At 52.7% G+C, this 25,777-nt stretch overlaps 11 protein-coding genes and 1 non-coding gene across 12 annotated transcripts; 8 read left to right on the top strand and 4 right to left on the bottom strand.

Annotated features, from left to right (window-relative positions):
• Positions 1 to 3,233: 3,233 nt before the first annotated feature.
• BDZ99DRAFT_457524 (uncharacterized protein) lies at positions 3,234 to 4,059 on the bottom strand. Its single transcript, XM_033718700.1, has 3 exons — positions 3,998 to 4,059; positions 3,737 to 3,958; positions 3,234 to 3,661 (listed from the first exon to the last, which is right to left on the bottom strand). Exons 1-3 carry the CDS (start codon positions 4,041 to 4,043, stop codon positions 3,522 to 3,524), a joined length of 408 nt encoding a protein of 135 aa, XP_033584821.1. The 5' UTR covers positions 4,044 to 4,059; the 3' UTR covers positions 3,234 to 3,521.
• A 420-nt stretch (positions 4,060 to 4,479) lies between these two features.
• On the top strand, positions 4,480 to 4,557 carry BDZ99DRAFT_t7. Its single transcript has one exon. It is a non-coding gene; the product is annotated as a tRNA-Thr (tRNA).
• Positions 4,558 to 5,056: 499 nt separating this feature from the next.
• On the top strand, positions 5,057 to 6,536 carry BDZ99DRAFT_514069 (uncharacterized protein; the record flags this gene model as incomplete). Its single annotated transcript, XM_033724793.1, has 3 exons — positions 5,057 to 5,185; positions 5,236 to 5,593; positions 5,974 to 6,536. The coding sequence occupies 3 exons, from the start codon at positions 5,057 to 5,059 to the stop codon at positions 6,534 to 6,536; spliced, it is 1,050 nt and encodes a 349-aa protein (XP_033584820.1).
• A 1,730-nt stretch (positions 6,537 to 8,266) lies between these two features.
• On the top strand, positions 8,267 to 8,469 carry BDZ99DRAFT_514068 (uncharacterized protein; the record flags this gene model as incomplete). The annotated part of the gene is made up of 2 exons (XM_033724792.1): positions 8,267 to 8,299; positions 8,353 to 8,469. 2 exons carry the CDS (start codon positions 8,267 to 8,269, stop codon positions 8,467 to 8,469), a joined length of 150 nt encoding a protein of 49 aa, XP_033584819.1.
• Positions 8,470 to 9,086: 617 nt separating this feature from the next.
• Positions 9,087 to 9,536, top strand: BDZ99DRAFT_514067 (uncharacterized protein; the record flags this gene model as incomplete). The annotated part of the gene is made up of 1 exon (XM_033724791.1): positions 9,087 to 9,536. One exon carries the CDS (start codon positions 9,087 to 9,089, stop codon positions 9,534 to 9,536), a length of 450 nt encoding a protein of 149 aa, XP_033584818.1.
• Positions 9,537 to 9,818: 282 nt separating this feature from the next.
• Positions 9,819 to 10,275, top strand: BDZ99DRAFT_457522 (uncharacterized protein). The gene has a single exon (XM_033718699.1). The coding sequence runs from the start codon at positions 9,898 to 9,900 to the stop codon at positions 10,045 to 10,047; it is 150 nt and encodes a 49-aa protein (XP_033584817.1). The 5' UTR covers positions 9,819 to 9,897; the 3' UTR covers positions 10,048 to 10,275.
• A 6,557-nt stretch (positions 10,276 to 16,832) lies between these two features.
• Positions 16,833 to 17,341, top strand: BDZ99DRAFT_24502 (uncharacterized protein). Its single transcript, XM_033713630.1, has 3 exons — positions 16,833 to 16,899; positions 16,961 to 17,090; positions 17,165 to 17,341. The coding sequence occupies exons 2-3, from the start codon at positions 16,972 to 16,974 to the stop codon at positions 17,214 to 17,216; spliced, it is 171 nt and encodes a 56-aa protein (XP_033584816.1). The 5' UTR covers positions 16,833 to 16,899; positions 16,961 to 16,971; the 3' UTR covers positions 17,217 to 17,341.
• Positions 17,342 to 18,352: 1,011 nt separating this feature from the next.
• On the top strand, positions 18,353 to 18,956 carry BDZ99DRAFT_514065 (uncharacterized protein; the record flags this gene model as incomplete). The annotated part of the gene is made up of 2 exons (XM_033724790.1): positions 18,353 to 18,593; positions 18,670 to 18,956. 2 exons carry the CDS (start codon positions 18,353 to 18,355, stop codon positions 18,954 to 18,956), a joined length of 528 nt encoding a protein of 175 aa, XP_033584815.1.
• A 588-nt stretch (positions 18,957 to 19,544) lies between these two features.
• BDZ99DRAFT_531107 (uncharacterized protein) lies at positions 19,545 to 20,140 on the top strand (the record flags this gene model as incomplete). The annotated part of the gene is made up of 1 exon (XM_033726432.1): positions 19,545 to 20,140. One exon carries the CDS (start codon positions 19,545 to 19,547, stop codon positions 20,085 to 20,087), a length of 543 nt encoding a protein of 180 aa, XP_033584814.1. The 3' UTR covers positions 20,088 to 20,140.
• Positions 20,141 to 22,392: 2,252 nt separating this feature from the next.
• BDZ99DRAFT_374728 (uncharacterized protein) lies at positions 22,393 to 22,677 on the bottom strand (the record flags this gene model as incomplete). The annotated part of the gene is made up of 1 exon (XM_033714935.1): positions 22,393 to 22,677. A coding segment is annotated over one exon (285 nt), but the record flags the coding sequence as incomplete, so codon positions are not given.
• Positions 22,678 to 23,786: 1,109 nt separating this feature from the next.
• Positions 23,787 to 24,410, bottom strand: BDZ99DRAFT_514062 (uncharacterized protein; the record flags this gene model as incomplete). Its single annotated transcript, XM_033724789.1, has 1 exon — positions 23,787 to 24,410. One exon carries the CDS (start codon positions 24,408 to 24,410, stop codon positions 23,787 to 23,789), a length of 624 nt encoding a protein of 207 aa, XP_033584812.1.
• Positions 24,411 to 24,541: 131 nt separating this feature from the next.
• BDZ99DRAFT_514061 (uncharacterized protein) lies at positions 24,542 to 25,626 on the bottom strand (the record flags this gene model as incomplete). The annotated part of the gene is made up of 2 exons (XM_033724788.1): positions 24,542 to 24,796; positions 25,327 to 25,626. 2 exons carry the CDS (start codon positions 25,624 to 25,626, stop codon positions 24,542 to 24,544), a joined length of 555 nt encoding a protein of 184 aa, XP_033584811.1.
• Between the last annotated feature and the right edge of the window lie 151 nt (positions 25,627 to 25,777).

Raw genomic sequence — 25,777 nt, 5'->3', positions numbered from 1 at the left:
ATTCTGGATGCTATGGCTTATACTCTCTCGACCTGAGATTTCAAGTGCTGTAGACTATTGGTAGTATATAAGTCAATTACGGTATCCTTTGGAAAATCTACTACATGATATTGAACGTGAGCTTCTATATGAATGACCTGCTTTCATCTAAATTTGCATAGATTATTTGAAAATGACCAGAAGAGATCCCGTACTCTCAGCGGCTTAGAAGTCTCTGATTGCTGCGGGAGATAATTGGATGAGTGGTACGTGATATACGACTAGCTAACGGAATTATTTTAAGCATCCTTTCATTAATACGGGTATCCTCACTTGAGGACAGAGTCTTTGGTCCCTATTAAATGTGATCTAGTATTGCACGTGTAGAGCCCCGCGATATCACGTGAAGGGCTTCGTCTATGTCGCCTTGGAACTCCCGTGGGCCCCGCTCCGTCCATCTGCAACTCAACCTCTCTTCCCCGATAACCACATATTCGTTCCCCACAGAGTAGGAAAGAATTACAGTCTTCCAGTTGTGAGTAGGACTAATGTTACCAGCCGGCCAGCCAAATGTCCTGGATCGCACGTGTCTTCCGCTACAGCCAGCCCGCAGACTCTCTACTGCGCGTCGTCAGCTTCTCGCTCTCTTCAGCCGCCTTCTCGACCACTTCCATAGAGCGGTGCCCATTCTCGAGCTTTTGATCGACTACTAACAGCCTAGAGAAGCAATGGAACATTCCCTAACAAGCTCCGCAATGCCACCAAAGCGAAAGCGGCGCATCAGCGACGACTCAGCCCACGGGACCGACACTCCCCACGCAAAGCGCCAGCCGAAGCGCTCCTTCCACTCACCCGATAGGCCTGGATTGAATGCTGCGGAAGATGACAAGGACGTGCCTATGAAGCTCACATGTGAGTGCTGCCCCCTTAGGTCATGACAATCTGTTGGCTGATCTACTACCCCAGGCAAGAACTGTTTCCGGTTGAACCAGCCATGCGTACAAGACTGGAAGAACGGGTTCGGCTATTGCGAAACTGGCGGCTTGAAGTGTAATCTGCTTGACCCCTAGCTTGTCTGCGGTTGTGAAACTCACCACAATTGCCCACCCACACAATACCATCCCGGAATCCGACGCGGCCACTTTCAGTGTGGCTGCAGAAAGCAATTCCCTCTAAGACGGGAAGCGCAGTTGATGAGCGGAACATACAGTGGCTGTCCTCCAGATGCAGCAACCACCCAGTCGCCGCTGTCTTTCATTCTCGCGCTCAGACGGACTGCGAGGGGTGGCTCGGGGTGCTATCGACTGTTGAAAGCTGTCGGCGGCCGAGCAGTACCTTAGGAGCCGAGTGAAGCTATGGATCCGCTTGCTGCAGAGGGTGTTGATCAATCAGTATACAGCGACAACAGCGCCGGCACTGGAAATGGTGGTTATTACCAAGAAGCGCGAGCCCGGCTCCTTTCTTCACCCTCTCGACCGCTACCCTTTCAAATAACAGCACTGTGTTGAGCCAACACGCCCCAAGCCCACCGCCGCGCTACAGCCGGTATCTACAGCGCACAGCTAGAGCAGCACTACGTACCATCAACGGCGGAGCGACCATGAGTCCAGCCTCTCCTCCCGAACATACCTCTATCAGTGACACTGTTGGTCGCCCGTGGGCTCCCTGCCCTGGAAACCAAGAGTGGACTTCCCACATCAACGGAGTCCACCTCAACTCATCCCTGGACTATGCACTCAATGTGTCGTTTGCTTCGCGTATTACCGCTCGCGCTCAGGGGCCGTTGAGGGACGCAGTCTCTCCCTCCGAGGCTCGCACATGCGCCCATGAGAACGAGCTTGAAGCAGCTACAGATGGTCTGGAAGCAGGTGCAGACGATATTGAAGCGGCTGGACATAATCTTGGAGTAGCTGTAGATGATCTTCTTCAGCGGTATGACCCGCGATCGCAGACAAACGCAGCAGGTAGTGGCTACATGCAGAACGATGGGGATCAATTGGGACATCAGGGGATGGATGCGGAGGAGAGGGCAGCTTAGCATGTCAGCAGGCCTTGCAAGCCAGGTGAGTGGAGAATTTTACTCCGCATGGTCCGCCTCTCAAGTCACAAGTCGCTTCCAATTAGTCTGATATGAAGATGATGCCCACTCAAGACAACGGCTTTTCTAGCTCCAGCAACATCGGTCCCCTGCTCCTGTTCGATTCATCCTACGAGCCACGACCGCACGAGCGCCATGAGCTTCCGGAAGAGTCACACCATGTGTAGAAGGCACACAGAGACCGTGAGAAAGACAGAGCTGCTAGCGATGGGGACAAGGCTGGGAGAGAGGCCCACGGAGAAGAGTACAGTCTCGAATGATGAGAAGTTGGCATAGATATCAGCAGACCTCCAGTTTGGCTACGCGGTGGATTACTATCAACGGTTTATATGGTACAGGCCCAGCAAGGGCTTTTATGAAATAGACAAATGGTCTCACAGCTGTGGTAGACTTTAGCGTGTGACGGGGCTTTCGTGGACTTGACTAGCCTCTTGCGGTCAAGCACGGGGCATGCGGGTCTATGATACTTTGATCAGCAGTGGGATCTTGTCTCTAACTGGGTAGAAGAGGTTTCCAAGTCTGGACGGGCTCGCAAAGGGTGTGTTGATAATAAGTTTAGAAATTCATCCAAGGGCAGACTTTGCGGCTTTCGAAATACTATGACGTGACACGTGATACGACTATAGCTTTTCTGTTCGACTCGAAGTTGTACACAGTTCCCTACTTGCGACCATCTTTACGCAAAACTCAGGAACGTTTTTGGAGGAAAAACGAGGCGGCATCAGACGCGGAGTTTGCAAGATTGTCCGTCCCATAAGCCAGGGGCTGTCGCAAGCTTTGTAAACAATCATCCTAAGGACAAGGAATGAAAAGTGCTACAAAACGTAAAGACACGCGACAAGACTACTACACTAAGAGCATAGTAGACTTAGGGGCTATTTGAAGATGAAGCGATGCGTGCACTGCCAAGCGTGACCCGTGCCGTGGGATATGACGTGATGCACTGAGCGCTGCCTGCCTAAGTGAAAGTGCCCCCGCGTGCGAGACGCGCCACGCCTCCCAGATCGCGGTACTTCCCGCCCTACCGCTTGTACATTTAGTTGCCATTGTGACCTATTTATCTAGGGGGCTACTAATCGCACACCCCCTTTTCACTAATCGCACACCCCCTCCCCCCCTGTCGCTTCACCACCTTATAATTGGCTCGGATTAACGCGGAGCTTCCTCCGGGCATTCACCTATACGTCTATCTACACGTGATGCTATACGCGAGGCCGTACGGCCTTACGTACGGCTATATATATAGCTACACGAATCGGAAAAAATGTATGCCGATTTGTATAGCCTTATGTACAAGCCTAAGTCTAAGTATAGAATAGAAGTTCTATTCTAGAAGTGCCTATATGCCTACAAGCATGCTAAACCTGTTAAAACCTCACCTTATTACGGCTCCTTTGCATTGAGCCTGGCCCCCCTGCATCACCACCTGCACCTACTCTATATACTAATCCATATACTCCTTAGCCTCCTCCTTATAGTTATACTCTGCAGGCGCCACAACGTTCCTACGGCCTGGCGGCCGGCTTGATAACTCAGCAGTGCCCCCCTCGACACCTGCTGGACGCTGAGACCCTTCTAGACGTGCTTATAGAGCTGCAATCTATCGTAGGATGTCTGCACGGTCATCCTCTTGTTCCACCTAAGGTTGAGGCTGAGCACTGTCTTGCCTCCGAGCTCCTGCCTTTTTCCGTGGTACCTTATCCTTTGCACCAGGCGGCCGGCCGCGCTTCTTAGCTGCAGGTGTTGCTGTATGCGCTGCTGTATGCGCTGCTGTATGCGCTGCTGTATGCGCTGCTGTATGCGCTGCCGTAGATGCTGCCGTAGATGCAGCTGTAGGCCTAAGAAAGGCTGGATCAATATAAGAAAGATCAGCCGGTGTAGCTGTCGACTAATAGGCATTCCGAGCTACAGGAGCTGGACGAGGGACTACAGAAATAGGCGGTGCTGGCAGCGGAGCTGTCGGCATGCGTCCTGGAGGTATGCTCGTATGTCCACTCTGTCTGGTTTACTACGGTATTTTGCTAGGCCGTAGCCCTGCGCTGATGCGTGCGCTTGTAGAGCAATATGCGCTACCTCTGCTGTAGCGTAGTACGCCAGCCGTAGCGGGTGGAGGGCCATAGTGAGTGTATTGTAGAAGGAGAGGAAGAGGATGTAATTGATTGCGATCAAGGCCGCATTTGGAGAGAGCATTTGGAATTAGTGAGCGACTTAGGCGAGCGAATCGGAGGCCTCGGAGCACCCCTCCGGGCCAATCAGAACGTGGTGAAGCGACAGGGGGGGAGGGGGTGTGCGATTAGTGAGAAGGGGGTGTGCGATTAGTGAAAAGGGGGTGTGCGATTAGTAGCCCCCTTTATCTATTGGGGTATATGTTCTGTCTATTTAGACTGAATATCAAAATAAAAGCCGGAGTGGTGTAGTGGCAACATGTTGAGCGGGTATCACCCGTCTCAGAGAGGTCGGTTCGAATCCGACGTCCGGAAATCTTTTTTTTCCTTTTGGCGCACTATCTCGAGCTACCAGGGCTATATACACGTCTATATGTTCTTTTTAAAGCGCCACACCCCCTGAGATTTTTTTTTAAGTGCAACGCCCCTTGATATATCCCTTTTGAAGCGCAACAGCCCCGGCGTAGGTGTTGAGATGGAAAATGCGAAGCAAAGAAGACGCAAAGATGCATCTTTTTGCCCGGCCGCTAGCGTGAAGCCGTGGCCGTGACGTGAACTCATAGGGTGGGTCCCGCTCTCGCATAGCGCCCGTATCCCAGACGCGACAAGCAGCCGCTACTAATACATTTTTTTGGTCCTGGAGGGCCTATTTGTAGCTATTCGTGTTTGATTTTTGGGCACCAGCGACTTCACTCTTTTGCTCATGCTTCCTTGATAGGCCAAAGAGCATCTTGGAGAGATTCTCCTATTGTTTGATACACAGAGGGTCTCTTGGTGCCCTACAGCTGCACTTCGCGAGAATGAGGCTCAGCCAATGTCTCCGGGCTGGAGACTGTGGCACTGTGACCGCTCTACACCCCAGGAGTCTTCTGCTGAACCATCACTTGCGGCCCGGCTTCGGGGACTCCAACATGTGCACGTCTATAGCTACAGCCTTCAGCTCGTCAGTCCTTGCACAAGATTGCCGCCCGGTCCTCAGCTACAGCTTCGTAGTCCACAGTTCTCAGCTCTGGCGATGTGCTGTTCGCGGCCTACGTCAGAGAGTCTGCTGTAGCCTGGCCCTCCCTACTTTTCCACTCCGACCTCTGCACCCCGCTCCAAACAACATCATGGCCACACCTCGCCACACCTCGCCACACCTCCACCACCAACAACGACACCCTCACCTTCGATATCGCACCCAGAACCAGGGTGCTTTGGAGCCACCCCAGTGCCGCACAACCGTCTCCTCCTCCTCCTTGCCACCGCGCGAACGTCTCCCGGGCGTTCACCTGCTCCACGAGCTGTCGCCGACCGACCCAGCTTGGAGGCCCCTACCACCCTCAGCCGCCCACAGCCGCAGAGCCTCGAGGTATGTGTACTCTGTACACGTTAGCCATCATTCTTCACAAGTTCTCCTAAGCCAAGGCAGACGCGGAGCACGTCTCGTCCTAGCAGCACGCCATGGGCGAGACGCAACCCTCTCCAGCCTCACGACCAGGCATGGCCTTCACGTTAGCTAGGATAATCAGGATACTGGGGCACCCTATGAGGAGGCGAAGAGTGTGGAAAGGCCGACCCCTGAGGAGCCTGATGGCAGCCTGCTCGTGTCAGTGTCTCCTAAGAGCGGAGAGCCTTTGGAGCGCCTTGAACGCCGCGCGAACGTCTCCCGTGGACATACCCTGCGCCACGAGCTGTCGTGAGCTCTGTCGTGAATCAAGCCGATTTGGAGGAGACTCCTACCCCCCACAGCCCTCAAGCCAGCTGCAAGACGACATGAGCCCAGCAGCCTCCGGATACAGTCCAAGTTCCCCGCCGACGTACTCCTCGAGTCCCCCCGAACGCTCGCATCGACCCACGCAAGCGCCATAAGGGACCTACTTCTCACATATGTCTCCTCCTGCCCAGGGAAAGATCTATCGCACAGAGAACCTGTGCCGCAAATCCTCCTTCACGCTCGCCGCAACTCTTCCGGGCCCCGCCCTGTACCCGCTCTTCTCGCACGCCAGCAGGTCAGCTCTCTAATCTGCCATGCTTCCCGCGGCGAACTTCGTCGCACAAGCTCCGGCTGTGTCACGTCCGGTGAGGGCACGGTCGACCTACACATCGCGCTGGAACAAGGAAACAAACCTCGTGAGCTCTGTCGTGAATCAACCCGATTTGGAGGGTTCTCCTACACAGCCAACCTACACGCTTTGCTGTGGAACAAGGATACGAGCTTTGCGAGCTCTGTCGTGGATCAACCCGACTTGGAGGAAGCTCCTACACGGCCAACCTGGACACTTCACGCTGGAACAAGGAAGCAAACCTCGTGAGCTCTGTCATGAATCAACTTGATTTGGACGAAGGTTCTACACGGCCGACCTACACACTGCGCGCTGGAACATGGAAACGAGCTGTGTGAGCTCTGTCGTGAATCAACCCGACTTGGAGGAGGCTCTTACGCGGCCGACCTACACACTTCGCGTTGGAACATAGAAACGAGCTTTGCGAGTTCTGTCATGAATCAACCCTACTTGTAGGATGCTCCTACGCGGCCAACCTCTACACTTCGCTCTAGAACAAGGAAACGAACCTCGTGAGCTCTGTCATGAATCAACTTGATTTGGACGAAGGTTCTACACGGCCGACCTACACACTGCGCGCTGGAACATGGAAACGAGCTGTGTGAGCTCTGTCGTGAATCAACTTGAGTTCGAGGAAGCTCCGACACGCAGGACTGCACACATCGCGCTGCACACATCGCGCTGGAACAAGGAAACGAACCCCGTGAGCTCTGTCGTGAACCAATTCGATTTGGAGAAGCCTCCTATACGGCCAACCTGCACATTTCGCGCTACGAGTAGGAAACGAGCTTCGTGAGCTCTGTCGTGAATCAACCCGCTTTGGAGGAGGATCCTACGACAATCACTCGATCGAGCCGATCCGGCTCGCCTGCCTGTCGTCGACGCGCAACCGGATGGCCGAGCCGCTTGGTAGCGAGCTGCACACGCCGAGCCCGGGCCTGTGCAGCTTGTATGGCAGGGGCAGTGACAGGCTTGCGCAATCAGGAACTTGGATAGACGTTGAGAAGACCGAACGGCTGCTAGATCAAGGCAGTGGATGGACTCGGTTTCTTTCATACCACTCATCGGTTGGACGCTTCTCAGAGGAGGTTTGTCGGTCTAGATTGATGCTGCGCAAGCGTCAAAACTCTGCATTGTCTCTTGGAGTATGGGCATTTTGGGGGTATATTGCTCTTGGGGCAACTGGAAAAGTAGTCCTCGTTGAAGACCACACTCCATCATAGTCTAGAAATCAATTGCGTGCCCGCAAGCAAAAAAAGATTTCTCGAGTACTGCCCGATGGGGGACCTGCGGTACTGGCGGATGGCGGATCAAGGAGTACGAGCACAAAAACAGCATGCCCATGCCAGAGGCCACGACCTGGCGCTTCTTCATACAGAGGGGTCGCCCAGGCGCTCGCCTTCCTCGCCCAGGGTGTCGGCATGGTGGACATGGACAGAAAGCCTACGAGGGGTGGATCTCGCTGATCCACCGCGACATCAAGCCCTGCAAGGTCTTCATCATCTGCTCATTCGGACTCGCAGCATGATGGCCGATGTCAGTTGCACATATACTCTATCGGTTGTCTTTCTCGCTCATTTCGCTGACCACGAGCAGACGCGTACCAACCTTTGACCACAGAGTTGTCGCCAGCGACGTGACCTGTAAGCTCTCTTTGAGCCTCAACTCGCTCTCCTTGTCAGTCGGAGAATTGAGCTTCACGAGCTATTCCCCTCTGTCCCATCTCGACCCCGTCACCCGCCGCCGGCCACGGAACATTGCGTCTCACCAGCGGTGCAGCCTTTCCCTCCTCGTTATTGGGCTGCATCCCTCTGTACTCCTCCTCCCTGACCAGGTGGTTATAGTCGTTCTTGGGTAGACGTGGAATCTTCTTGCCTGCTGGTCTCCTGCATGTTTTGATGCAGGACGGATGTCACACTAGATCGATTCGAGGCGGGCCATGCCTTGCGAAGAGGAGGAGCGGAGGCGTCAAACCCGTCATGGTGAAGGGGCACTACCTTGACGGGAAGATTGTAAGTCACTAGACCTCCTCCGTTCTGTGGCGACAAGCTGATTGTCCCACCAGATCGTTCCGAAGCGGGCCATCCCTCGCGAGCAAGAGCGCACATCCAGGTTGTCCTCATCATCCTCTTCGGTCCAGCACTCGACGCCTCCTTCCGTCCTGGACTCCCGCTCCGTCTAAAGTTTGCCATTAAGACCTCGGAGAGATTCCGTCTTTGAAAGGCTCGGTGTTGACACACCATCATGATGTAAAAGCACTACCTCAACGGCAAGATGGTAAGAGACTGGACATCCTCAGTTTTCTGACTGGACGCTGACCGCCCAGTGCCTTGGTCCCCTTTAGATCGATCCGAAGCGCGCCATCCCTCGCGAAGAGGAAGAGCACACAGCCGAGATATTCGTCGGAGGAGTCAGTCCATAATGGGTTTTCCAAGGTTGGAATGGGTGTCATTTACCGGTGGAATTTGAATATATCCGGTCGCGTCGTCCGTTCCGCTCAGGTTCATTTCAAACCCGCAAGACTTTGTTTCAGACCGCGAGGAGGTTCCTCTCTCCAGAAGATCTAATGTGTCAACACCGTCATGGTGAAGAAGCACTACATCGAAAACCACTCTATGAGAAACTCCTTTGCTGGGCCTGGTTTCAACTCGTGCGTCACTAAACCGGTTGAATTCAAAGAACTCTCGCATGTCTTGACCAAGCTTTTGGATTCAAAGGAGAAGAGCAAGCCGCATGAGTTTATGGCGCCCTGAACACACAAAAGACCGTGGGCTGCTGTCTGCTCCGTCCTTCAATAGTATGTCGACTGTCCGACCGAATGATCTGGACCCGGCCATCCATCGCGAAGAGCAAGAGCGGACACCCAGGATATTTGTCAAAGGACGCAGTCAATGTGTCTTTTCCAAGCTTCAGATCACGTCTCGGCTATGGTTGGACATTTCTGAGGGAGTGATACTCTACGATGGACGCAAGAAGGAGAGACCTAGCGCCCCGACCATCGACAACTGCCTCCTCTCCGTCATCTGCCAGTCTTCAGAGAGACGCGTTTCACCATTTGTTGGCAGAATACCTTGGTTTCTGTCGTTTTGGAACGCTTTGCCTCTTTTCCACCTGATTCTTCTGGACCACACCGACTTGTTTCTTTCCTCAGCTCGCAATCACATGCGCGTGATGAGGGCGCTCCTAGTGCTGCGAGCGGCGTTCCATTCCACCGTCTCTATGTCGGCAACGTTCACTTCAGCATCATAGAGACCGGTCGTGGGTTTGCCGGAGACGGAACGTGTCCTCAGCTCGCCATTACATGCGCGTGACGAGTGCACTCCTAGCGTTGCGAGCGGCGTTTCATTCCACCGTCTCTATGTCGGCAACGTTCACTTCAGCATCATGGAGACTGGCCGTGGGTTTGCCGGAGACGGAACAGAACAGGAGGTTGCTAGTTGCGGATTGGGCGGTTCGGGATTGGATTCCTAGTAACCTGTCCGTCACAGTCATGGATCAGCCGCGTGACTTGACTGTCATTCGCCGCGTTCTGGCGTACGCAAAGGTCCGGTACAGGTACAATTAAGTTCACCTGGCCACCTCCTTCAGAGACGAGCTGCACATTCGCACAATGAAATTCGAAGCGGAGATTGTGGAAATGGTAGAGAATGTGGGACTTCCCAACAAGCTGTGCGAAGATGTTCCTGGCGATATTAAGGAGGTCGACTCGGATTCGGATTCTGATGACGATGAGGAGGATCCGAGCGAGGGCCAGGTCTAGTACCAGGTCCAGGACTACGACGATGCGTACGAGGAGCCCTATGTCTTCAAGTACTAGGCTAAAGAGGATGAGGAGGAGCATGAGTGAGTTTGTGCGTAGGAATGACGAGCTCAAATACTGAAAAGAATTGTTGGGTCTATATAACGATGGCTGTTGAGAGACGGCGGATGTCAGACCTCGGCGGTTCAGCTTGATGTTGCTTTTGTTGCTGCTTAGTATATTTAGCACAGATACCAGCAGCTTTGTATAAATTGATGCGCAGGATATCGGAGTTGCAATTAAGGATGAACGGATGCCTGTTAGTGACTGTAATTCTCAAAAAACCGTTTCTCGTCGACGCTCCATCGCCAGGGCAATCCAGAGCGAGGGAATTCCAACTACTTTCTTCGGCCGGTCGGGAAGAATATCAAGGCCGCAGTGGCCGGGTAGGGATGTCGATACCACGGTTACCATTCTCGATCACAGCTTCTCGTTCAGCGAGGCCTTTGCCGAGAGCCAGATTGCTGACATTGTCTCGTAATTTAAGCAGAGTAACACGGATTCACTGTCTGAGTTATTCACTATTTGTCGTTTGCACTTGAAGCGTACTTAATTTCCGACTTGTTGTATGTATTTTGGAGACTGTGGAGACACGGGAAGAATTTCCCGATGTAAATTCAGTATGGGGCATATCGTCCAAAGATGTACAGTATCAAATGCCAAACTTCCTATGTAATGCGGGAAGGGCTCTATCTTAACGCTGTAATTGATGAGCATATTTAGCTGCAATTCTTTATAACACCCAACTCGAGGGCGACAGCCCTGATAGACTATAGAAAAGGCACCGCACGTGACTGGAAACCCAAAAAGTTACGCGCCTAAGAGCGATAGACTGGTTTTTACATAAAAGATTCCTTCTCAAGTCGCTGAAAATTTCGTCGTCGATTACGAGTCCGAGGAACGCAATGCCTAAGTCTTTGCCAGGAGGATAAATGGAGGAGCGGGCTTCAGGAAGCGCGAGAAAGAAACTAAAGTTATCAACAAGGATAAAAAAGGCGTCCTAAGGACCGAATCGATGGATCCTCTAAGCCGGAGGATAAAAAGTAAAGGTACCCGATGGAGAACTAAAGTGTAAAAAAAGATGTTTTCACGGGGGTCGAACCCGGTTCTTGTGGTTGTGACTATGATAGACGTTAGCGAGGTTTCTTTTAACCACCCTCACCACTGGACGGGGTGAGGGCGAAAGACGGTCGAACTTATAGCAAATATATAGTTAGGATATAGGTCGGTGTGGGGTCTGAGCTACCTGGCTGGCGCGCCTCTCTGTGCGGGAATGTCGCGGGCCACGGGCAACTTGGCAGTCTCTAATGCCGCTGGCTTTCCTTCGTCTCCCTGCCACTCTGGATCCATCATGATCTGCTTGACGTTCTCTTTTGCCAGCCCCCCACCCGGGCATGCCGGCTCAATTCTCGTCAAAGACCATCACCAATCGCTTCATCGCCTCAGCATCCTAATCACTGCTTCAAGTGCCACTCCAAGCGGACCAGGCCTGCCGCTTAGCCTCTCTTTGTAGAATCGACAATAGCCAGTTCTCGCTCACATTGCACCTTTCAGGTACGAAAGCACTTCTCAAAAATCAGTCGACAAATTCCACCAATGAAGCAGACAGGTCAATATTCTCAGCATTCTATCCCTTAGTGCCTGCATCACTACCAATGGTACTCACGACCGATATGCGCACTATAGACGCCAACTCCCTGACTGCAGCTAAGCTTGTTACGCAAGCTCTGCACCGTCCTCCATTCCCGAGCTCTCAACTACATCGCCGAGCTCTCGGCAGCCTCATGTTTGCCCGCGGGCTCCTCCGTCTTGAACGAACCGACTCCGGCGATGGCGATCATGGCCGGTCCCTCCAGTTCCTCCATCCCTCTACCGCACAAAAGTCTTCCTGACTTCCGGTAATGTCAGGCGCCGAAGAAGCACATTCGCAACCGCTAAAAGCTTGAGCTCATATCTCAGACATGCAGCTCACCTCGACTCTCCTATCGGCTTACTTGGCCACCGCCAATGCCCTGCATCATCGCCATATACACCACAGCCGCCACTAGGCTGTGGCTGGAGCAGTTACGATGCGGTTTAAACATCCACGAGGCACAGGGGTATACGAATAGCTCGTATGTTCTGCGACAAGAGAACATAGTATTCTATGAGGACAAGCCGAGTAGGCCTGCGACGCCGGGTTTGGTGGATGGTGGTGTCGGGCTGGACTGAAGCATCACCGAGCTCTCGACTCTATCACCACGCTCTCGAGAGCCTCGTCCTCGCCGGTAGGCTCCTATGTATCACCGGTTCGACCCAGCGATGGCGGCTAGCTTCTCCAACTTATCCACCTCTCTCTAGCACTAGAGTTTCCTTTCCGGACTTTTCATAGTCCCTGACGGCGGAAGAAAACACCCTTAGCCTCCTAATATTTTTGCCGAGATTACGGAGACGCTGGTCTACCCCATTGACTCATCCCACAAGCATGCAGCACGTCTCGACTTGATTGTTCCCTTGTTTGGCCACCGCTAAAGCCCTACACAGTCGCCATGCATGCAACCACTGCCGCCACGCCGACGAGTGGGTGGACATGGTGGGAAGCCTCCCTTTCCAGCTGTATCACATCTTCCACTAAGCGCTCACTAGCGTCATCACCCGTGAGCGCCTCCTGTAGCCGATCGCACCTTCGAATACACCATGAGCCGAACCCAGAAGAGATGTAGCCACGAGCTGGACTCCACTGTATCCTCGTAGCGTAGCGCTTCTTATTGGATATCAATAAGTTGCGGCTCGCGGTGGCGATAGTATTTGGGCGGGAGGTGACGCTGGCGCCTTTACAAAAGACTACCATATACTGCTAGGTTATAATAATCACCCTTAGGCTTTGCTTGGAGTAGCACAGAGATGAGGTCTTGAAGCTGTCCAGAATCTGGTGGAGAGTCGATCCCGTCCTTCGCGTTTGACTGTCCCGACAAGATCTGTCGCTGACGTTAGAGTTACTTCTTCTTCATTCCTGGGCCGCGCTTCCATGGGGCCCTCTTCTTCTTCGCTCTCCGGATACTCATCTTCCTCACTTGCTACATACCTGTTCTCCTCACTTGCTATATGCTCATCGTCTTACGTGATCGGACTGAAGTGTACTTGATCCACTGATCAGAATCGAATCTCTTCGGTGTCGCCTTCAATTCAGCTCGAGTTAGATAACACATCTGCAATCTCAACTGGCTTGTTCGAGCTACAATGGGGACAGCAATAACACGGCTGTTATGACGGCTACTCTCGCCAGCCCTATACTTCGGTAGGAAAGTCCTACTCCTCACCCGCCGAAAAGCTACAAACTGAACGCATCTCGGCCCGTACAACTGCCAGCGGCAGCCAGCGAGCTGGTCAAGAAAACTTGCACGGAGTTGGTGCCCAAGTAACGGACCTCCTCCTAAACTTCCTCACTTCCCAGCCAACCGCGCCAGGTCACTCCAAAAGCTTCTGCAGAGAGCTGACATAGAGCCCTCTCACCTTTCTTGGCGCCGACAGACACGCTCGAGAACAAGTCGGGCGCGTTGGGGTATTATCATCAGTTGTGCGTGCACCTGCCTCGATTACTTCCCGTTGCTAGATGACGGCCCATAACTTCGCCCATCAAACATGTTGGCCATACAGACGGAATCTGTATGGCCAACGTGACTCCTATCTCTGCGCTCCTTATCGTCCGCCACTTCGATTTTTCCTTACCGGAGCCGCCTTATCGAAATGCCGCTTCAATATAACGGCAGTCTCAAGTCGCTAAAGGCCTTCAAGGTGAAGAGGCGCACCAAATACATGGTGAAGAGCTATAGTGAAGGCGCAGGTCTTGAAAAAAGCGACAAGCTCAGAGGCTACCTAGACTTCGATGGCTACACTTTGCTGAATCCAAGCGCTGTGCTCTGGATACGTGGATAGTAGGAAGGCGGAGGGCAGCAATTAATCGGACTCGATTGGTTACGATAACGACGAAAGACTCGGGTTGTAACAGCTACAACCTAGGATCAACAACTCATACGGTTCACGGTCACCTACGTACAGGCACTCCCCCCCCTTCTCTCTCCTTAATTCTCGTTCTTCTTCATTGATTGGTTGCTGCTAACGCGCACTCAGCGTGGCGAGGTCCTCTGTTCAGCTACAACAGGTTTCTCTCAGCTGGGTTCGTTTCTTTCAGCTGGCCTCTATTCAGCTGAGCTGATAAGACCTAGGGGGTGGGCCATTTCCTATTAAGATATATTCGGCCCGTACGGCCACTATAATACAAGCAGAGTTCACATCAATTTCAACCTAAGTGAAAGCCTGTCACCGCCAGAGACAACTGCTATTGTTCCTGAGGCTTTGGCTCCACGGCCCGGACTTGGGTGCATCGCCTCGAACAAACTACTCTCACGTTGAGCAAGGGGAAGGAAAGTTTCCTGCAAGTCTTTTCAACGATCCTTAGGCGAGAGCACTTTCCAAAAGACCAGCGCCGCCGGTACTCTTTCCTTGAGAATCTCGGCACTGACATCTTCAACGTGCAATAGAGCGCGGTCGACAGGTGAGTTCATTGGCTTAGAGGCTGTTAAGAAGTTACAGTCTCGTGTCTGTAACCGTACAGCAACCTCCTACCACAGCCTAGCAATCAACCAACTTCACAATCCTTCGTATTGCTTTAACCGCCTGTACAATCCTCCACGCTACAACTACTAAGCTTCGGCGCATTCAACCTAAATCGGGTCAGTGCCACCCGTGCCGTTGAAAATGTTGGCACCACCTGCGCTCGGCCCTCCCGGACCTTATAGCGGACTCTTCCCAGCCGTACAGCTGGCCGAAGACTACGCCAATTTGCGCAACACTGCTCTTCATACAGTTTTGCAAGAGGGAGATGTCATACCACCTGAGGGCACCCACCATTCCCGGTGCAGAATGATGTACAATGAAATAGTGTATATGGCAGGCACTCTCAACATCGCAGTAAATAAATTGCAACGCCCTTCAAGAGCACCTCGAAGCACTAGCAGTTGAGATTGTGCACAACATCATCGCCATTTCTATTCGTGGGCCATGTGTGTTCCTCGAGTATCTCTTCGATGCTAATGCTAGCGCTCGATAAATTCGCTAACGGTATGCCGCTCCAGCACTTCATGGACAACACAAATTCGGCTCTTCACTACAACCAGCAAAGTGAGCCGCGCCGCCACGAGCGGGGCGGTCATAATAAGGCCTTCTGGACTCACTTGCATAAGACCTTGGGCAAGAACTAGCAAGTTGTCGCGATATGCAAGTGATCCGCAATATAATTTGATATGCCTGAAGTGATTCTTAAAGTGCTAAAATAATTTCCAGTGGCTCTTAAAAGAAAGTGAGAAGAGGATTCCGCCGCAGCTGCCCTTTGGGGCGTTAGGTGATGGATGTGCAGATAATTTGGTTTCTCTAAACCCGGCAAGGGGTGTGAAGGACGGTCACGTGACTCCCAGGACCCACCGAACAAAAACGCCGCGGGCCCCCGCCAACACCGCCGGTCCTGCCTTCTTCCTCCTCACCGCGACACGAACACCTCGACGACGGACGACTGCTAGCTATAGGGCTAACTTCCCTGATGCAGTGGTTCATCTTTGTCCTTTTCTTCCTGTGGCAGTCACCCCGGCCCCGCATTGGCGGCAACGACAGGGACGGTGATCAGAACACCCATGGGACCAGATTGAAGCCTTGACGACTGGTGATCTCAGCCAATGGCCTCCACGCCGCCCTCGTCGCTCGTCGAGCCAGGACAACGATCTCGCTAATCTCCCATCCGACTTGGACGACTTTCCTCACGCATCATCTGAGACAATCCTGGACACTCTGACCCAGCCAGAGAGAGATCGCTGAAGCCACCAAAGATCTTCCTCAACATAGTTCTGGACGAAGCCGTCGAGGAGACAAAGGGGAGTCGACATTTCTAAGATCACGGGCCAGGCCGACCTCTCTGAGATGGGTGACAGATCCTATGATCGCTGCCTTCTTTCCGCTCCGGTACTTCGGCGGAAAGAAGGTAGCGATCATTGGATCTGGTCTGTGTTTGTTGGTCAGGAGGGCGGGGAGAAAGTAAGAATCGGTATGGTGGTATGTTGCACACAATGGCCGCTTTTGCAGGAATCGACTCGAGCTGATATTTTCTTCTTAGGTCAAGGGAACTCTGTTGTCATGCTCGAGGGAACTCCGTTGTCATGCTCGAGGTAGGCCTATTCCTGCGAGGTCCCACATGTCCTTCGTCATTGACTTTGATATAGGCTTTGGAGCGCATTGGCGGCAACGACAGGGAACAGCGGTGATCCGGACACCCGTGCGATCATAGTTGAACGAAGCAGATTGAGAGAGGGATCACTGAAGCCTTAATACTACGGATGCCGCCTTGGCGATACGGTTTTCTGCAAGCCAGGACAAGAGTTAAAAGGCAACTCTTGGTTACGCGTGTCCAGGAGTGTGAAAGGAAAAGTCATGGACTACAAAGGAAGTGGGAAGAAGTGCGTCGGCTTGAAAGATGATGGCAGATGGTCCTTTCATACTCAAATGGACAAAACTACAGCCCGGCTCTCTTGTGCGCCTCCGCCCGGCTATGAAGCCCGTCGTCCACGCGTTCCTCCAGCGCGTTCATCGATGGGTCCTACAGAGCTTGCCTCTCCCCGCCCAGCTGCCACCTTGTCTCCCGTTAGAGCCGCCTCGCTCAACATAAACAGATCGAAGACGGCCCCTGCTCTCGATTTAACTTCCCGAATGCAATAGTTTATCTTTGTTCGAAAAGCGTTACTCTCGTGATCACCTCAGGCCGGGTCTACCGCAGCAAGCTTATAGAAGGTGAGAGTGGGTGCTGATCCTATTCAAATAAGCACTCGAAGCTAACGTGTTTCTCGTGCAGCCGAAGACAACATGAACGTCCAACTCAGAGACATCACCGTAACCGCACGCGACGGCCGTGTATCCCATCTCACTCAAGTGTACATCTGCGGGTCACACGTGCATTTTTTCATCATCGCGGACATTTCGCGGTACGTCTAATCCCCCACTGTCTTTCCCGAAAGGTGCTGTGGATTTAGCTAGACAAAGCTAATAAATAAATCAGGAACGAGCTCATGTTTAGGCCGAGAGGCACGAGGGGTGGAGGTGTTGTGTAGCCCGTGGAAAAGCAACGGTCAACAGGGCACGCGGCCAGAGGGGTGGATACCCTTGAAAGGACGCTAGTATTGCTACTCGAGACAGCATGGGCTAGTATTAGAGAGCAGCGGTGAAGGCTACGACAGGCGCACTTCACCTTGTATATAGCCTTACCTTCCTCTAGACCTTTCTCTTCACTCGACATTCTTATTCTCTTCATCAAATTCGACCGCTAGGTTCTACGTGGTGATGGATGCTTCCATCCGGCTCTAGTCCATATAGCTCCAGTTCAGTTCCATCACTCGTTCTGCAGAAGGTGCCTCTCCCGCACAGCCGCCGTCATGTATTTCAACAAAACCCCCCTCAGATGCGTCACGAACATAGCGAATCCGATTCAAAGGGAACCTTCTCGCCTTCCTCTTCGACCTTCACTCGCGAACTCGTCGACTCGGAACATACGAAGATGAGCTGATAGCTGACGCCGCACCACCACGACATATCCGCAGAAGACAGGCGAGTACCAGATCATGAAGCCAGATCACCGTGGAGTTCATCTGCTCTGGTGGAAGTGAAGAGTTCTGAGGCACAACCCATTCGTGGACGGCCGACGCGCGGACGGGCACGCTCTGATACCGAGGTCGGAAGAGTCTAGTAAAGATGAGTCTTGCTTCTGGGATCGACCTCCTAATTGCAGTAGTTTTATTTTTATTTTTCCTTCTACGGAGGTCGTCTATAGTGAAGACTGGAGTAGATTTAGCCTTAGATCTACTCCATCTACAGAAATCGCTATAGAGCTCCTGGAGCGCTAGGAACTTCATAATAGAGCTAAGTTATACTTAAAATAGCTAGTGATCTTCCTGAAATAGTTTAGCGTGGGGAAATCTTAGAATAATATCTGTAGAATTGCTATATAGTTATTTCTATTATATCCTTAGGCGGTAGAGTTAGATGTTTACACTAAATAGAGGCATATAAGGTTCTAGAACAGCTAGAGTTAACAGGAGTATTACGGGGACTGTAGGTATATATTACATAACGAGCGCGTGCGTATTACATAATAGAAGTATCGCACCAACAAGAGGCCGGAAATTGGGACTCCCCAATCTCACGACACACCTTAACTTTTTTAAAGTACCTCTGTCCCGCCCTGTCTAAAATGGCTCCTGTTCAGTTCCATCGCTGGCCGTCAACCCGGTTATCCAGGACGTCCATCGATGGGTCCTACGGAACCTGTCTCTTTCTCGGCCAACCGCCGTCCCGCCTTCCTACAAGAGTGCCCTGGGAAGATAAACCTCTTCTCATGCAGGAGTTGACAGACAAGGAGCGGAGCAAAAGGCAAGGCGGAATAGCTGACGGCATCGTCGGCGCCCAGCATTCCTTGAAACACAATTCAGCCGGTAAATACAACTCTTCCTCTTCAACTCTCGCGCCCTACTCGAGAAACGGGAACGCCGCGACAGCGAATATCGCCAGCAAAGAAGCAGAACAGTCTACCAGTACCTGTGTTTCTCCCGCTCGACATCAACCCGAGGGGACTCAAGGGGATCAAGAATCCATTCGGCTTCAAGCTCGGTCGTGGCCGCGTTTCTCTCCCTGTCATCGCACCCCCTCAGACGCACCACGAGCACGAATTCGATTGCGACGACATTTTTCAAGCGGAACGCTCTCGCCTTCCTTCGACCTTCAGTGTGTGGAACCCGTCTCGTCGTGACCACCTTGAACGCAAGGAATACGATCTTCGCGACGGAGGACAACCTTAGGAGGAAGAAAGTCGAGCGGATCTGTACAAGTACGCTGGTGACAGTAGCGAGGACGAGCAGGAGATGACAGTTGGCCATAACGACAACCTCCATATCACCTCCCGAAGCTTGGTACCGTCGGAAGAGAGTGGAAAATATGGTTCCTATTTCTGGAAGCGGCTTCCCGAATGCAGTGGTTCATCTTTGTTCATTTCATGTTGGCGAGGCCGTCCTCCCGGTCAGGAATTCCGTTGTCCAGTCTAGGACGTCCACCGATGGGTCCTACGGAGCGTGTCCGTCCCGCTCAGCCGCCGTCCTGTCGCCCACAAAAAGCACCCTCAGATCACGAGGAGAGCGAATCCGATCTTGAAGAAAGGTTTCGAGATAGTCCCTGTGGTCTTTCCCTTCAGCCTCCAACTCTTGAAGTTGTGAACCAGAAGCCCGATGCGAAGGTCGAAGGAATCTCGTTCTTATCGACTAGTACAACTCACCTCAGCTCCAGCTGCTGGGCTTCATGGCGACACCACCTTGCGCAGCAACTGCAGCTCCATCAAACCTCCAGGCTGAATACTTTCTAAGTATCCTCCAATCCTAAACAACTCGTATACCATGTCAAAACGCGTCGCCCTCCTCCCGAAGACCGTCCCGTCCGGCGAGGCAAACGTGGTCCAACTCCTCATCCACACTCTACACCCCGAGCTCGACAGCTTCGTCAGCGCGAAGCACGCCGCTGCCGTCGACGAGCTGAACGGCTACGTCATCCAGTTGCCCTACAAAGATCTCTTCGGCGTCGACACCGAAAGCCGCATCCCGCAGAACTTCGGCGCCAAATTCGACCTGTCGACCTGGGCGAAACCAATCGCAAGTCAACTTGTTGAGCGCGCGCGGGGAGCAGATAATCCAGCACACCACACGGCACCCTTTCCCCGCCATCGAGACCATGTGCGAGGGGGGGCCCAGATACGCTGGTGTGGACCTGAGCTGGCTAAGGATGAGGTGTGCTACATTGTGCTCGGCATCACAGAATTGAAGAATGCGGCTTTTGAGCGCGAGATGCCTCAGGGAATGGGTCTGTGGGGCTTGGGATATCTTGGACGTGCGCTTCTCGGTCGTTGGCGATGGCAGGCTGGGTTGTCGTGTTCTGAGATCTGATTGCTCCCAACAACAGAACCATATCCAGCTGAGCGACGGCCGAGCTTGCTGTGCTGTACTCGCCAGTCGTGCGTCTCGTATGTGCCTCTATCCTCCGCGGATCCTTCTGTTCGTCTTGCTGACTGCGAGTAAGAATTGTTCTCTTTTTTCGATCCGGGGCCAGTGGGGATCTTCTCGTCTGTCGCGGGATCCTGAGTACTTTGGTCCAATGAAAGCTTCTGCTCTCCCCTGATACCCAGTGGCTGCGACATTCAGGCATCTGTCTATTTCACTAAGCTCGGGAGCGCAGCGTGGGGACAGGTGATATCCTGGCGTTGGTCAGGTACGGGCCTGTTCGCTCGTCGGGTTGCCGGCACCGTCGGTACCGGCGCTTGAGCAGCGTTTTGACATGGGGACTTCTGTACAAAGGTGCGATGCTTTCTGCTGCTCGCTACCCGGGTATGCTCAGTTACTCGGCTGCAGAGATTCGGAAGATTTGGAGGTTGAAGAGCATAGACATCGGTGAGGCACTCGGATATGCGGATTGCTCGTATGTTGCGCGCGACGAGAGAACATAGCATTCTATAAGAACAAGCGAAGGAGGCCTGCGACGCCAGCTCTGGTGGATGGTTGGGAACATAGCATTCTATGAAGACAAGCAGAGTAGGCCTGCGACGCCGACTCTGGTGGATGGGTGTTGGGCTGGACTGAAGGCCTGTGACGCCGGCTCTGCTGGATGGTTGGAAACATGATATTCTATGAGGCCGAGCGGGGTAGGCCTGCGACACCGGCTCTGGCGACACCGGCTCTGGTGGATGGTGGCGTTGGGCTGGACTGAAGCAGCTTAAAAGGATGGGAAGTGTGGTACGATCGATTCGAAAGAAAATTCTGGGCGGCTTTTGAGGGTTTTGATACATTCCTGCTGGCGTCTGGAGATATGAGGGCCGGAAAAGTGCGACTTGTTACTCGTTTAGGGGGTGTTCAAGAGTTTACGAAGAGGACTCAGTCAGGCGTTTTCATACATTCATGGGGCAAAGAGGCCGGCGAGCAAGAAAGTCAGCTTATGACTAGCTCTCTCACAGTTCATGAGTTTCTGTTTTTAATAGAGATAACATTGGCCATGTTGACTGTTAGGAACTGCACGGGGTGACCTCAGGAGGCACTTTCTACGGGTAGGATAGAGACTGAATGCATATTAGGTTCAATTGGAGGCTAATCTTCATCCACTATGTCATTCAAACAGCTCAAATACGATGTAAAGGCCGATGCTTGGAGAGTAAGCTACTTTTTGACAGGCCGGATACCTGCTAGCTGGGCTACTGGTGACGGTGGTGTTGAGCAAGCAAAAGGTAAACTCGAACACTGCTATATCCATGTGCTGAAACTTCAAACCTAGGAAACCAGGAGAGCTCGGCTCTGGTGGTTATTCGACGCCTCTCACTTATTGTTGATGGCTCTACCCCATCTCCTCAATCTCCCGTAACCACTCCAACATCACGTCGTCGTAGAATGTTGCCACCTCAAAGGGCAAGCCATACGCGTCCCAAAGATCAACACCATCGATGATCTCCTCTCGCACAAGTCCTCTATCCAAACCCGGCCCCCACTTCTCCCTCGGGGTCTTATAGAACTCCACTCGCTGGATCCCTTGAAGAAACCTCCCGACACGATCCCAATACGGAGAAACCCAGAAGTGTTTGAGCATCGGGTGCGAGATATCCGATGTGATCGAGCGGTAGCATTCAGTACGCACCGTATCGATTTCGAATACGGTAACGTCGATAACGAAGTCAGGGGTCGCGGGCTCCTTGATGCCCTCCGCGTCCAGCACCATAGCCCAGGTCTCGCTGTCTGTAAACTTCCGTACCTTCCGCTTCATGCCTTGGTCCTCGATTCGAATTTTCAGTGTCTTTCGCCCCGTGGAAGCGATGTGGTTCAGCGTGTCGCCAGACTTCTCGCTCATCCAGTATCCATGCTGGTACGACCTGTACTTCAGGAAGGTTTCACGCGCGAAGGGGACATAGGCCTTCGTCGCGGTGATGAAGTTAGCATAAGCCGTAGAGTGTTGGGCGTACGTCATGCTCAGGAGGCAGACGAGGGGTATTCGTAAAGAGACGTGGATGTGGACTTGACGTGGCGTTTCGCCAGACTTTGTGAAGAGTTTCAGCGTGTATTGTGGTCCAAATTCGTCTTCATCCGGATCCACCCGGACGCCCCGCGGGGCATCGCTCCTGGGGACTTCGGTCTCAACATAGCCTTCATTCCACAAAACGTCCTGGAGAATGTCGCAGTTATCTTTGATAAGAAAGACGTCTAGGCGAGTCCCCGTGGGGCGCCGATCCAAGAAGTCAAGGGCAAACCTGCCGGAAATAATGCCTGAAGCCTCGCCCAGCTTGTTGCGGAACTTGATGGGGTCTAAGAAGAACTTCTGCAGTGCAGTATTGATGTTCCACTGTGTCTGCTGGGCCTTCGAGTAGACCCCTCCCAGCTTTTGAGAGACACGTCCCAGTTTGACTATATCGGCTGGCTCCAGGTAGCTCGTGATCGAGTCGAAAATGGGCACAAAGCGGTCTGGCTGCTCGAGGAAGTCGACCAATCGTCCTTTGGGCATCTCTTGAAACGCGTTGTTGACGGTGGTTTCATGTTGAGCTTCACTCGTAGGGACTGGAAGTGCATCTGCGTTATTGCCAAAGATAGCAAGATTGCGCAGCGAGGTGATCATCTCCATGATTGAGGTAGTCATGGCCCCCGATGTAAACAGTGGTCAACTAGGAAAAGAACCGGTTAACAGGTTGGGGTGGACGGTCGCTGAAGATGGAGCCAAAATGTGAGGATTTGTTGGTGTAGGAGGACTTTAGAAAGTAGTTGTAGTGGTGGTTGTAGTGTGTGTGGTGTGTGTGGCCGATGTAGACCCCGAGTCCCCACACGAAATGATTGCGGTATAAATAGAACTCATATGCTAAAGTACTTGCTGCTCGCGACGGACGGTGAATGTGCCCTGGACAGGTGTGACCTCGTGTCTTGGACTCAAGACAATTCACGTGCTTTATAGTCACGTGCCCTACATGGGATCTCTATCTGGTATAAAACATCCCGGCACCTACGTGCGATATCGCATGTGTATAAGGCTGCCTTGCGTTCTACACATGAGTTTGCAAATGACCGGGGTATCACGACAAACTTTGGAACATCCGAATAAGATGTAACGATCAAAACAATAGAAACTAGATTATCTTTGGATTAATTGAAAACAACACACCTAGGGCACTTCTTAAAGTCGTGTCCAGAAAGCAAGAGTGAAGCTAGAGCAGTGGCGTATCCGTGTGCCCAACCGTATGGCAGTGCTGTACGAGAAGATAGAGACTCGGCCATGTATACCATTCACCAATCGGGTTTCTCGAAGCTATTAAAATGGCCCTCGTACCAGCGAATCGGATACCAGAAGCTCCGCAACTACTCCACATCCAGCGCCTCGTCTTCATCCGCATCGGACCCTCCTCCTCCTCCCGCTTCAGTACATCAATCTCCCACTCAGTCTCTAGAATCCACTCCGACATCTTATGATCGTAGTATTCTAGTTTCTCTGGGGGGATTGCCCCGTGAATCCATTCAGGGTGATGATTAATGACTTGCGTGTGGGTGAAATGCCTCGGTGCGCCCTCCTGCCACTTCTCCTTAGACGTTCCATAGCATTGAAAGTGCATTCGGGATTCCGACCGCTTATACAGAATCTCGACGTAATCCGAAGGCAAGGCGTAGGAGTAGCGCAGTGTGTGATGCTCGAGTAGAGTAGTCTTGACGGGAAAAGCATTCTGACTGGGCGCGGACCAGGAACCTCTTGGCATCGGTAACAGAGTCGAGTATGGTGGGCGGCTTGATCCCTTTAAGGTCCAGCGTCATGGTCCAAGTGTTTCCATCTGAGAGGCTCCGCGTCTCTTCTTCGTGTTGCGCTGGCGGGGATATGATCTCGCGCGGCTGAGCTACCATATTGACCATTGTTTTGACGGATCCCTCGAGATATTCAGTATCGGCGCCGTTCATATTGCAGTGGTTCTTGAGGAACACGCCCCGAGCAAATGGTGCGTACACTTTGGTCGCTGTGATCATGTTCGCCAGCGCCAGGGTCCCTTGGGGAACGCTGCGTTCGGTCAAGATATCGACAACAGGGTTCTTCAAGATGCAGCCTTGAAGATGAATTGATGGGCCCTTCCGGTCACCAGTGCCCGCGTAGACTTTGTATCCCCACTCTACTTTCCTATCCACGTCTTCCGGGATTTCGTCCTCTTTGTCTCTCGATCCATTCACCGAGGATAACGTGGGGACAATTCTGATGGTCCTCTGCATCCTCCTCCAAGTCTTCTGGATCTTCCTCTAAATTCTCATGGACTTGAACCCAGATATAAAGTCGGTCTCCTGGGGCTTTCCTATCGAGGAAGTTAAGCGCAAAGACCCCCGAGATCACCCCCAATGTCTCCCTAGCTTGTTCGGAATCCTTTCTGCAAGGCCGTGTTGATGTTCCATTCTGTGTTAATGAGGGTTGAGTACACATTTCCGGGATCTTGGGAGGCGGCACGTAGGTTGACGATGTCGGCAGGCCCAAGATGCTCGGTGATGGCGATGAACATGGGCACATAACGGCCGGGCTGAGTTAGGAAGTCGATGAGCGGGCTGGCGCGCTGTGCAGTGCTGGTAGAGGTAGTCATTGTATTGGGATTGCGAGAGTTGTGATGCTGGATGAACGCTAGGTCAGCTTGCATGACGGCTTAGTGGTGGAGTTGCAAGACTGCCGGTGTGGTGTGGAATATGAGGTTTCCATTAGCGGGTGCATGGTGGGGCACGCAGAACAGTTTCAGTACGCAACCTCTTCTAGAAAGCCACGCCCACGCAAGGAGTGGTGAGTCGACGGAATATTGAGTCCGACAGAATTCGACAGATGCTGCCGCACGTCAGCATACGTTCACCTTTAGGGTTCCCATCTTGTCACTAGTCGCATGTTACGTTAATGGAGCCTCGAAGAAATGTACCGTAATTCAAATGATTTCCTACAAGACCGCTTATTGGACCACCGTTGTCTCTCAAGGCAACTAACTGTGCAACCTGGAGGGCTCAAACATCTATGTATCGCTGATGGAACCTCGGCCAAGGCATCCCTTCCTCGACCCTCTCGTGAGCTTTCACCACAAACGACCGTATAAATGCATCAATTATAGCGATCCATCCTCATCATAATTCTTTCGGTTTCAGCCAAGCGTTCGTGAACTTGCAGGGCTTCTTCCTCCTCCTCCGCGAGCCACTCCAGCATCATGTCATCGTAGTACGGTTCGGCCCATTTCTCCTTCGGAGTCACCGCACGTTCCATTGCCATAGCCCCACTCAAACGGAGGCCGACTCCACATGCATGCACCCAGATGTATCGCAGACCAGGATGCGATAATTGGGTAACATTCACGGCATAGTGGGATTGATTTCCGGCCTGATCGACCCGTAACGCAAAGGTCGTAGCGTCGACCACGTACTCAGGGGTCGCAGGGGGCTCGATGCCCGCGGTGTCCAAGTTCATGCTCCAGGTGTGGCCATCTTTGAACTTGCGGATCACTTCTCGGTTGTAACAGTCCTTAGAGTACTTGAGTAGGTTATTGTATATGAGGGTGTTATTGTAACGTAATCCACAAGTTAGTGGCCCGCACAAGCTAGTGGCCCACCCAACCACG

This window comes from Mytilinidion resinicola (genome assembly GCF_010093595.1).
Source record: "Mytilinidion resinicola strain CBS 304.34 unplaced genomic scaffold BDZ99scaffold_1, whole genome shotgun sequence".
In the NCBI taxonomy this organism is placed as follows: Eukaryota; Fungi; Ascomycota; class Dothideomycetes; order Mytilinidiales; family Mytilinidiaceae; genus Mytilinidion; species Mytilinidion resinicola.
Note: the sequence above shows the minus strand (reverse complement) of the source record. Positions and strands in the feature narration are given on the sequence as shown.